The sequence below is a fragment of the Juglans regia genome, chromosome 7, assembly GCF_001411555.2.
Source record: "Juglans regia cultivar Chandler chromosome 7, Walnut 2.0, whole genome shotgun sequence".
Classification (NCBI taxonomy): Eukaryota; Viridiplantae; Streptophyta; class Magnoliopsida; order Fagales; family Juglandaceae; genus Juglans; species Juglans regia.
Window position 1 is genome coordinate 33,354,157 of NC_049907.1, and position 12,576 is coordinate 33,366,732.

At 32.4% G+C, this 12,576-nt stretch overlaps 1 protein-coding gene across 2 annotated transcripts; it reads right to left on the reverse strand.

Annotated features, from left to right (window-relative positions):
* Positions 1 to 5,812: 5,812 nt before the first annotated feature.
* LOC108988990 (probable polygalacturonase) lies at positions 5,813 to 9,926 on the reverse strand. 2 transcript variants are annotated; one of them, XM_018962426.2, is made up of 6 exons: positions 9,008 to 9,926; positions 8,199 to 8,516; positions 7,926 to 8,046; positions 7,666 to 7,840; positions 7,490 to 7,560; positions 5,813 to 6,888 (listed from the first exon to the last, which is right to left on the reverse strand). In XM_018962426.2, exons 1-6 carry the CDS (start codon positions 9,017 to 9,019, stop codon positions 6,215 to 6,217), a joined length of 1,371 nt encoding a protein of 456 aa, XP_018817971.1. In that variant the 5' UTR covers positions 9,020 to 9,926; the 3' UTR covers positions 5,813 to 6,214. The 2 variants fall into 2 exon arrangements, with proteins under 2 accessions (XP_018817971.1, XP_035548582.1); XM_035692689.1 differs by lacking the exon at positions 9,008 to 9,926 and adding an exon at positions 8,644 to 8,760.
* Positions 9,927 to 12,576: the final 2,650 nt, after the last annotated feature.

The window sequence follows — 12,576 nt, forward strand, 5'->3', positions numbered from 1 at the left end:
AATAATAATTCTAAACATAAATCTCATACTCAATACCACTTAAAATATAAAGATAAAAAAATAAAATTACATATTTTTAAGTGGCATATAGAATTGGTACTTCTATGTAACACGACTTAAAAAAAATAATCAGAAGACAGATCTCGAAAAAGAGTCTCCCAGGTTCCTTCCATTTTTCACTAATTTTTAGAGTGAATATATATCCACTCTTTTTTTATTGGGTAGTGCTACAGCCCCCGCTGGGGGCTCCCGCTGGGGCTGTAGTATTATTTAATATATATTTTATTTAAATAATTTTTACTTAGATTTTTTAATATTTTAAAATATTTTAAAAAAATAAAATTAAAATATTATTAAGAAAATATTTTTTTAATCCAAAAGTAAAAAATATATATTAAAAAATATTTTCTTAATCCAAAAGTAAAAAATATATATTAAAAAATATTTTCTTAATTACGAAGTAAAATAAAAAATTATAAAAAAATATTTTTTTATAATTTTTTATTTTACTTCATGATTAAGAAAATATTTTTTAATAATATTATGATTTTTTTTTAAATATTTAAAATAGTCATATTACAGCTCCCGTTGGGGGTTCCCGTTGAGCTTAACATGTACTTTTTTATGTGTAATGTTTTAATTTATTTTTTATATAGATTTTTTTTTACACTTATAAATATTTTTAAAAAATAAAATAAATTTAAAATATCATTAAAAAACACTTCCTTAATCAAAAAGTAAAAAAAAAAAATCATTAAAAAACACTTCTTTAATCAGAAAGTAAAAAAAAATCATTAAAAAACACTTCCTTAATCAGAAAGTAAAAAACAAATCATTAAAAAACACTTCCTTAATCAGAAAGTAAAAAAAAAACACTTCCTTAATCAGAAAGTAAAATACAAATAATTAAATATTAATTTTTATTCTACTTCGTAATTAAGAAAATATTTTTAAATAATATTATAATTTTTATTTTATTTTTTAAAATATTTAAAATTATTAAAAATATCTATATAAAAATAAATTTAAAAAAATATATAAAAAAATGCTACATGCCCCAGCGGGAGCCCCCAGCGGGGCATGTAGCATTTTCCTTTTTTATTACGGCTTTCTATTCCATGCTCATGTAAAATTCTATTTTTCTATTCCATAGCTTTCTATGACTCTTCTTCACAAGCAAAGAAATGCACGACGAAAAATCAAAGTATAAAAGGGTCGATTGTAGAATTTGTGAAGGATTTGTGCAAATCGATTTGTTTTCTTCCTCTCACTCGGTTCATTAACCCCATACTTCGACACATCCTAGTAAAAAAAATTTCTTTTTCCTTGTTTATCAATTTTCTTTATTGATTTTTTAACGTTTATAGGGATTCATTTATGTGAATTCGCTTATGAAGAACCAAAAATGATATTTCCAAGAGAGCTCCAGTCACGACAGTCTAGAAGAGGCAAAATATAGAACTAGTTTTAGAAAGAGAAAAGGTTCGACGTTTATATTTTGTTCCCTTTGCATTTTAATACTATGAAAGTTATCTAAATATTTTTGCTTGTGATTTGTAGGCACAGAAGCTTGTTGCATCTTGACAGGACAACAAAGGTTCAGGTTACAAAGAAAGAAGAAGAAGGGAAGGAAGTTTTTGGAGCTGTAAAGATGAATGCCATGGTGATTGAGCGCTACAAAGATAAAGGCCATGGTGATTGAGAATGAAGTTTTCTTTGTGGAAGAAAAGAAAAGAAGCTTTGGAGAGGAGAGAAACAAGCATAATGGGAGAAAGGGGTGCAATGAAGGAGAAAGCACGAGGAAGAAGGGGAGGTCATGATGTGTTTTGCCAAGAAAATTTTCCGCATGGCCACGATTGCATGCTAACTCCCTCATGCGATTGCAAGAAGCATTTTTTGGTATTTTTAATTTTGTTGACATGGCATCGACTACATAGCGGTTATAAGCAGCCGACTGCCTGTAGAAGAACTTGCCTTCTACACCACACATATTTTTTTTTATTTTTTCCTTTATCAAATGAAAAATTATATTCATCATCCATACACACCACACTTTTTTATTCTTATTTTTTTCTCTTATAAAATGTGTGATATATGGATGATAAGCAGAATAATTCAATTAGTTTAAGAAAAATAAAACAAAAATAAATATGGTGTGTGGTGTGTGGAAATAATGAGTAACAGAACTCTTACCAAATATGTGATATATCAATAATGAGTAAAAAAATTCTTTTAATTTAACAAGTACAAAACAATAAATAAAAAATCAAATGTGATGTGTGGTGTAGGAATAATGAGTAGAATGGCTCTTAGCCTAATTCTAAACTCAAATAAGTGTTTGGCCAAAATACCAAAATGCAGTCGGAATGGATTGGAAGAGAGTGGAATAGTCAAAATTTGAGCCAAAACAGAACAACTCATTACACCATTCCAATTATTGTTTCAATATGAAAAACTCTGGCCATTCCGACGAGAACATAAAGAAATTAAAAACTTTGAATTTTAAACACTAATAATCAATATTGGAGGAGAAACTATGGGCCACATGATTAATTCTTAAAAATGTTATGGAGGGATACATTTATTAACAAAACACTTTAACACATATTTTGCGATAGAAAATGACGAGGGTATGGACCAAATCACATATAAGAAAGTAAATACTTACATATCTTGATTAGGGTTGGGCGGCGATGGGCCTCTGCATCCTGCCCCTCCCCCCATTCGACCCCAGGCTGGGGCAGGCAAGGGCACCTACCCACATACTAGTAAGTGCCGGGGGACAATGTCCGGACAAGGCTTAAGCCTACCCGAGTTTTCACTCATCCACCAACCCAATATATGTATTTAAAAAATAATATTTTTTTAAGAAAACAACGTTAGTTTTTCTTTAGGTTTTGTTTTAAAACATTCCCCCTCCTCTCCCTCTCTCCTCGTGGGCCATGGGCAAACAGTCTTGGGAGCCAATTTGCCCTCTCGTATATAAACATGGGCACTCGCCCACAGGGGGTAGGGTTGAGGCTAGAAGCTACCTACTCGAGAGGTGCGGGTAGCACCCCCAATCTTAATATTGTTCATTCACAGTTCATATGTGAGAATCGGTTTTTTTATCCATAATTTGCTCGGTTTCAATAACAGCATTCTTCACAAATGAGAAAAACCAATTATGTGCAAAAGACGTTATGGACGAGACATGCACTCCTCGTAAGGTTATCAATTGAGTAAACAGCCGTAGAGGGCCAGAAAGCCTAAGGTAGACTTAGGTGCTATTTGGATAGTGAGTTGAGATGAGATAAATTGAAATGAAATGAAAGTTAAATAAAATATTGTTAAAATATTAATTTTTAATATTATTATTATTTTAGAATTTAAAAAAGTTGAGTTGTTTATTATATTTTGTGTGAAAATTTAAAAAAATTATAATAATAAGATGAGATGAAACATTTCTTGTATCCAAACGAGACTTTAGTTAACTCACAGTCCCAAAACGGTTCCTACCCACCAAGAGACGCGATTGTAATGCATGAGATTAGGAGGCAGACTCGAGTGGAAATCAAGAATAATGAGCCGAAGGGCAAGATAACATCATCTATTAAAGTAGGAAAAATTATATACACCATACTACCATCCCACTTTCATCCCATTAAATATGATGTGATACATTTATTACCATTAAATGATCATTTATTACATGCTTCTTTATCATCTAATGGTGATAAATGTGTCACATATTACTTAGGGCAGGTTTGGGGGATGGGATGAGACACAAAATTCTCATCTCATCTCATCTCATTATTACACATTTTTCAAATCCCCATACAAAATATAATAAACAATTCAACTTTTTCAAATCCTAATTCAACTTTTTCAAATCTCAATACAATAATAATACTAAAATATAATATTTTAAATACTAAAACAAAACACAAAATTTTCATCTCACCCCCCAAACCTGCCTGTATAATTAAAATAAAATAAGAGTGCGGTGTATAACATTAGTCTTAAAATAGTTGATGGCAATTGAAGGGGCATTTAATGTAGCAATCAATGTATTTGACGTGAAGTTTTGTAGTGAAACAAGAAGAAACTATAACGTGAATTGATTGTTCGACATTTGGATGTGTAATAACAATAACAAAATTGGAGATGGACTAATCACTCACTGTTTGTAATACAACTGATATTTTCAGACTATTTTATTATTATTTAAAAATTATTTTACAACTATTCACGTATAATCTGAAATATGCTTAACATTCAAACACAACCTAAATCAACAAGCCAAAAGAGGAAAGACGCATAAGATAGTTAGTTTTGAAAGCAATCCCGCTTATTATGTTTATAGTATTTTCTCTTAAAGAAATATTACAATCATAAAGAGAACTTATAAAAGTAAACTTATAAACTGACGTGATTTCATATGATACGTTAGGGTTACGTTACAATAAATATAGCTTTACAATCTAACTTATCATAAAATCACATTAGTTTGTAGGTTTATTTTTGCTAAATCTCTTTATGATTAAAATGTTTCTCTTTCTCTTATTGTAAATAATCTAGTGATACTATTTACGTATGTAGCCCTAACAGTGTTAAGTTGATTTCAAGTGGTTTAGAATTTACCAATTGTTGAATTTCGAATCCAAATATTTATCTTATATTATTAATGTTACTCTCAAAAGGAAGCGTACGTGGAATTTACTTTACTGTGGCTTCCTGCTGTCTAGTACCTCCTGTTCCACTCTCAGGTAGTAAGGATACTATCATGATCACACCTAAATGTTTGGATAGTGAGAGATCGATTGTTTTATATGAAATTTGAAATTTGAATAAAATATTATTAGAAAATTATTTTTTAATATTATTATTATTTTATGATTTAAAAAAATTAAATTATTTATTATATTTTGTGTGAAAATTTAGAAAAGTTATAATGATAATATGAGATGAAATAATATGAAATCGTTTTTGTATCCAAACGGGACCTAAATTGGGTTTGGATATAAAATTCATCTCATTTAATTATTACAATTTTTTTAAATTTCCAAACAACATATAATAAACAATTCAATTTTTTTAAATCTCAAAATAATAATAATATTAAAAAATAATATTCTAACAATATTTTATTTAACTTTCAACTGTCATCTCAGCTCATTATCCAAACCTCTCCAGAGCATTGACATTGGCCTCATCAGAAGCCAATGCATCTTCAAAATTTGAAAAAATGTAAATAAAATCATGTACATTGACTTTATCAAAATGTAAAAATTTAAACTTTGAGCTACAATGATTTTAAGTACATCTTCAAATTTGAAGATGCACAGTTCATAATCAAAAGTAATATTTTATTATAAAAATTAAAACCAACTTCTTTTCTACGTAAATGATGTACAGTAATAAAATAGTTTATTTTTTAAATAATAACCTAATTAAATTCATATAGCGTTAATACTATAAAGTTATAGCTACAATCATTTTTATTTGTTATAATAATATAATATAATATTATTAGCTAAAAAATCTAATGGTCACATCTAATTCCAAGTTAGCAAAAAAGTTGCCGATACTATTTGAAATGCCTTCCGTTTAATCTTTGATTATTAATCGTTAGGTTTTCTTTGTAAATGCTCTATTGTTCTAACTTTTTAAGTGAAGGGAGAGAAATGGATCTTGATATAGTTTCCAACCTGAATTTATGCAGACTCACATCTTGGAACAGTCAAGAGGGAAAAAATCAATGGCCAAAAAATATTAATAAATGAATAAAAAGGGAAAAGAAGTAAAAATTAATAAACTCATCCAGTATATCTTTGCTTTGATAGTCCAAACCCTCTATTCAAATCACATGGCTCCTCTTGAAATTTCCTTTCATATGTACCATCGCATATGACATGTAACTCCACATCAAATAAACATTTTACAATGAAATTGCACTGCAATACTAACAACATCAATGTACCTATGCACCATCACTATCAAAAATTTCCTTACACATGAATGAAGAAATGAATCTGTACAAATAAGCTGCACATCTCAACATACAAAAACGCAAATATAGGAGGATATGGAGAAAATAGTGTAGACATGTTTCTTATTGGAAAGAATGTGGCCTAATTTGAAATGGTAAAAGGTAGGAGAATATCTGTTTTTTTCCTCATTGTAAAGTGGTGCTGAAAAGTATGATTGTAGTAGTATGGAGGAGGGAAAGGCATCATAAGACTGCAACTTCTCCATTGAAATGCAGAAGGGAAAGGCAAGCTGAGGAAGAATTTGGATATGAGCTCTGAAGGTCAGGGCAAGGTTCAGGATACACGGACTCCGAAAAGCCAAAGACATTGGAACATACCCAAGAAGTGGGGGATCCAGAACTAATTGAGAAGGAGACATTGAATAGACAGATAGAAGTAAAAGGAGATTCTTGTATCCCTGTAAAGCTTCCAGCAATTGTGATGTTTGTGCCAATCACATCCTGCAAGGTGATGTGATCAAAAACTGGGAGAGCATTAGGATCATAGTTGTTGTCTGGATGGGACCCGCACTGACCAGTGGCAGCAAATGCCAAGAAGATGTTTGCCATTTCAACATCTGATATAATGATTCTCTTAATGTAACCACCTCTGCCCTTGATGGTTCTAAACTCAATCCCGCCAAATGAGTTGTATAGATAGACCTGCTCAACATGCACATCAGAAATGCCACCAGACATCTCACTACCAAAAGCAAGGGAAGAACCCGAATATGATTTTAGGCGGACCCTTCTGATGTGTACATTAGTGGTGGGTCTCCCATAAGCAATACCATACTCATCCCAACCACTCTTGAGGGCAATGGCATCATAGCCCATGTCGATGATGCAATCCTCTATGCACACATTATCAGAGGAATCTGAAATCACAACACAATATTAACATGTCTTAATGAAATTTCGCCTCATGTAATCATTCCAAAACAAAAAAGAGAAAGCCTGAAATGCATACCAGAGAGAGAGAGGGATAGAGGGATTTGTAAATGAGTAAGTATATTTTTTACTGTTAAGTGTAATTTCAAAAATGTTCAGCGAGTCTTGTTAAAACCCCAGAACCACACTTCAAACAAGTACCCATTCTCACATATCAGTGATATCACAACAGAACAGACATACAATTAAAGTGTGTGATTCCTTTGATAACATGCTTGACAAAAGATCCAAGTGAAATATTTCTACTACAAGTAGGCATGTTTAACACGACCCAAGTAAAAAAGAAAAAATACAAGACCCAAGGAATCCAGAGAGGAAACAAAATGCCATCGCTCTGGGTCCTTTGCAAAACTAAATTTAATAAAAAGTTCTAAACAATTGTTTTCTATAAATAACAATATAGAGAAGGCCAGATGGGCAGATATGAAGAAAGGCTCTTGATTGGAGATTAATCCTTATTTATAGCTTAGATCATTTTTTTTTTCCCACTGGGAACCAAAAAGTGGCGAGTCAAATATCATTACTGACCTGGAACTACACCAACGGTGTAGGGGGAATCAGGGGGAGCAGAGATAGAGACATTCTGAACATGCACGTTACTGCATTGAACCCAATGACATATAAATCCAATCCCTTCAAATGTTAGGAAATTGACTTAAATTTTAGAAAAAGAGCATACCAGTCACCGGGGATTTAAAGCATACCTGCAATAGACTGGATGGATGTTATATGCAGGGGCATTCAAGAAAGTAAGATTTGAAACTACTAAATATTCAGACGCCACAAACTCCACGAGATGAGGGCGGCTGTAGTTCAAAGAATGATAATTATACCAATCCCACCAAACTGAGCCCTGGCCATCAATGGTTCCATTATCACCTAGCGCAGTACACATGGCCGTGTAAATGTGACACAGATTACAGAGAAAACAATGTCAAAACGAGAAACTTGAAGTTATATATACCTGTAATCACCACGTCAAGTAACATATATCCATTTATCAAGCTTCGATATCTTCTTCCGGGAACATCCACCCCCCTACCGTATGATGGTAAGGGTTCAACAACTTCCCAATGCGATGGGTCCTTAACAAATGACAGTGTGTGAAAATCCAAGGCTAACAGAAAATACTACTTTGTTAGAAGTATATCCTACACACTGACTACGAATCAGTTTAGAAAACAATAAAATGAAATAGGTTACAAAAGGGGAGCAAAGGCAAAGGGAAGAAACTTACCTGAGATCCAAGAATGACAGCACCTTTTTCCAAGAAGAGTGTAAGGTGGCTGGTAAGATTGAAGCTTCCTGTAAGCCACCTTCCCGGGGGCACATAGAGCTGAGCACCACCTTTATCAGCGAAGGACTTGAGATAGAAAATGGCATTCCGGAAGGCTAAGGTGTTCAATGTTTTACCATCTCCCACAGCACCAAACTCCAAGATAGACACACTATGTGGTCTTGGCTCCAATGTCAGCTTATAATCACACTGTCCATCACTCTTATCTCCATTGGTTTTGACAGCATTGCTAAGTGCCAGCAGCAAGAGCAGTGCCACCTGGAAGGCGGGAGAACAAATAAAGTGGCCAGCAACTGATACCTCGGAAGACTTTCTAGGGGTACAAATTTATAATTTCTAGTAACTTATTCGGAAAGGAAATGAGAAAAGAAATAAAAAGGTGTACCATTAAACGAAAAACCAAGAATTCGATCCAAAGGACACACAGATCAAACACAAATAGACTCAACACCGTTATTGGATTTCAAACATCTGAATCGAGAAGTTTGCAAGATCACGAAAACTGTGATTATAAAACATATTCAATATCAAAGATCATCTTTTAAGCAAAAAAAAAAAAAAAAACAGCAATATTAGATCAAAACATCTGCAACGGCCACCACCACCAATAAAGATAAACTTGAATAAATACCTGGGCAATAAAAAAATCGTACTTAAACAATCAAGTTCCGAAATTCCAGATTTGGAAGAAGGAAAATAGTAAAGGAAAAAAATAAAACAAACCCCCAAAAAAAAAAAAACGTACTTACTAGGATCTTCATGAGACAAAAGCCTCAGCAGCAGCCAGTGACCAAAGAGACAAGAACAGGACGCGGTGAAGCCCAGAACACCAAGAGGCAAGAAAGAACAAAACAGCAGCAGAGAAACAGAGAGAAAAAAGAGAGAGGCAGGGGAACTGGAGAAGTAGAAGAGGAACCACCCACAAAAACAGGGGAGCTCTGTGCAAGTATGTATGGATGCTTATTATAAGCATTAATTATGTACATGACAGGAGAGACGAATGCTTATATATGGCAAGCAAAACAATTGTAGTACAAAAAAAAAAAAAAAATCAGCTTGCCAGTTGCCATGCAATCAAGCAAAAATCAAGCTCAGCAAAGCAAAGGTATCAAGGAGAAAGAAATATAATAATATTAATATCCACTAAATTGGTAATTATTCTCCATTTCAATATGATTAATAACGTGTATCGCCGACAGAAGTGTTTGAAACGGCCCCTGTGAGAGTGAGAGAGAGAGAGAGAGCCAGAGAATTTAGCTATTAAGTATCAGTGTGGGATTGTTTGCTTACATGTGTTGAGAATTGATAAGTGCAAGGACAAAATGAGAGAACGCGTTCGATAAATTGACATTGGGTTACACGGATGTGGCATGGGGGAGGGGAGGCGTTTGCCAGTTATGAAACGTGGATGGGTTTTGGGGGGTGGCAGGGGAGAGTGCGTGAAACTTGGGGTGATGGAGAAATAAAGGGAATAAAATAAGTGAGGGTGCATGGGGGCATTGAGACCGCATGTGGACGGACAGAGGAGAGGGAGACCCACCTCAATCATGTGAAAGGGTGCCAGCCTGGCCTCATTCACTTTGACAGAACATAACAGGCCACACGCATGACAATTGGCACCATTATCATGTAAATTGAAAAATACCGACATTTTAAGTAGGAGAAATTATTTGTATAAATGTTAAATACATAACTTCTGTGTAATTTTTTTTTTTTGTAAAAATGTGAATTTTATCTTAAAAAAGAGTAAAAATTTTTTTATTAATAAAATATATACTTTTTTATAAATAATTTATATAAAATTTATTTATTTAAAACTTATATCCAACATTATTTTTTTTTTTAAAATACATGTAGCCATATGAAATTGAAAAGAGAAATTCTATTTGCAGTCCTCAAGTGGGGACTGTATGTGCAAGCACATTGTTAAATGAGAGAAAACATCATTTTAAGAAGGATAATTTTATAATTTTAAAAAATTTTAAAGTTAAAATAGCTTAGGCTTACATTGCAGTCCCCAAATGGGGACTGTATCTAGCATTGCTCAATTGGAAAATCTTCTTGTAATTTATGTACTTTCGAGTGCGAATCTTTCCCCACAAAAGATGATGGGATATAATTAAATAAAACAAGTGTCATTCTCTTCTTAGAGTATTGTCATTGAATTAGTCAAATATCAATTTATCTTTAAAATTTAAAGAAATAAAAATGAAATCATCTTCATTAGAGTATTCAAATATTAGTGGCTTCAACTATGAGCTACAGCATTTCCAAGTGTTTCTTTATATTTAAATATGTACTATTCATCTTTAAAAATAATATTTTATTCTAAAATATCAGACCTAACTAATTAAATATTTCTCACGTTTTATTCTAAAATGTATTTGTTGAATAATTAGGTTGAAGAAAAAAATTAGTTGAGAAACAATAATTTAAATAAAAATAAAATTATTAATTAACATATAGTTAGTATAGGAAAATAAATTTAAAATAATATTATTAAAAAATTAATATTATATTAATATTTTGACTAATCTAATGTGGAGTTATGACTTGAATAGTTTTAAATTTATAAAAAATATATATTTTTAGTTAAATTTTAAAAATGACTTTAATGAAATCAAAATTAATGCTATTAAAAAAATTTACCAGTACAAAATAGTACTGATGCATGCCATGAGTTGCAAACCCCAACGGCCCAATGATTTCTAATGCAATTGTTTCAAAAAACAACTTGTCAAATTGATAGAGTTATTTTATTTTTGAGTTGATATGTGAAGCACACCATCTATATTATGTAGATAGTAAAACTTGATTTGTAATATTTAAATTTTAAAATTTATTTATAAAATCAAATTATACTATATAAAGATTTTATTAATTATGTTTTATGCATCGACTTGATAATAGATTTTTTATTTTTTTATAAATTAAAAGAAGCATTCTAAATCTCAAATTCGACAAGACTGATCATACCGGCCCATAACATATGTAATGATTCCTGATAAGAGAAGTAAATGCATGCTTACATGAATGAAGAATTGTACGTGAAGAATGTATATAATACCTACTTTTGATTTTTCTTCAAGGATGTCTCCGAACCACCTAATTAATTTTGTACGTACTAGCACACTTATAAACATGTTAACATGAAGCAACTTAAATTTAGGAGTACTAGCTCATGAAAGTAAGACGTTTTAACAAGATAATTAAAAGCAGCAAGCAAAGTTTTGTGCCTTTTACGCATGATTTTGAGTCTGCATTTTATATACATATATATATATATATGATGCATAGCCGGTCCACTGGCTAGTCGGGTTAAATAAAATTTATGCCATGCATGCATGCAAAAGGCTGATCATCGCAAAAAAGTTGTAGCTAGGCATTCCGTCATGAATGCAGTCGACGTACGTCGGGCCGTGTGAACGGCCAAGCAGCTAAGCAAACCCAAAACCCACCATAAGAAGGATCCGAAGCTAGCGTTTGATTAATGCAGACAGTTTATCCTTATGTGCCTAGAGTTCATGCATGCTATCTAGCTGCTGCAGTCTGAATATGACCCTTAATTTCCTTCTTGTAGTTGTCTTGCAAGCTAGTATATATGCATATATATATATATATATATATATATATTTGGTCTATGCAATATCAAATGATGTATAGAGTTAAAAGAAGATAAAAATTAATGATGAAAAGTAATAAGATGAATTGCTCCAAGTCTAAACAAACTAACATGCCTGCTTGTTGAAGCTAGCCGAAGAAGAATATATAGACTAATTAACATGATACAGAGCTAAATCACAGGTCATAATTCCTAGGGTTAGAAAAATCCATGCATGGCGCGCAGCAAACCTGGCCTGATCCTATCAGGAGTACCACATATCTGCACATGATGAGTATTGATGACTAGTACTACATGACATGAATAAACATGTACAGGCCATTGGTGAAGATCAACAGTACTAGAACGCCAAGAAACCAGCCCTGCAATCATGCTTTTGTCTGCGTTATGATTATTTTCCATAGCCAAGACCACATGATGATGCAGCCATCTTCTTATAATGCTTGGCCATTACCAACCATGCATAAAGCTGGACCCATGCACAAACCAAACGTCTTTGTAGTGAAGTAACATATCAACGCCCACAACACGTGGCCAGCTTTTGTTTTCTTCAATATTAATTATCACAATACAAAGAACTCGAAAAAGCAATTTATTTCCGGCGAAGATTTGACGTTGAAGGGGAGAGGGTGCCCAAATAATTAGATTTGGCACTATATAAATCATCACATAGTACTGTTCAATTTGCAATCTCTT

Coding starts and splice junctions, on each gene's coding strand:
- LOC108988990 (XM_018962426.2), bottom strand. Junction 8,047..8,198: donor CTGTCATTCTTGGATCTCAG/GTAAGTTTCTTC, acceptor TCATTTGTTAAG/GACCCATCGCATTGGGAAGT. Junction 7,561..7,665: donor ATCCATCCAGTCTATTGCAG/GTATGCTTTAAA, acceptor GGTTCAATGCAG/TAACGTGCATGTTCAGAATG.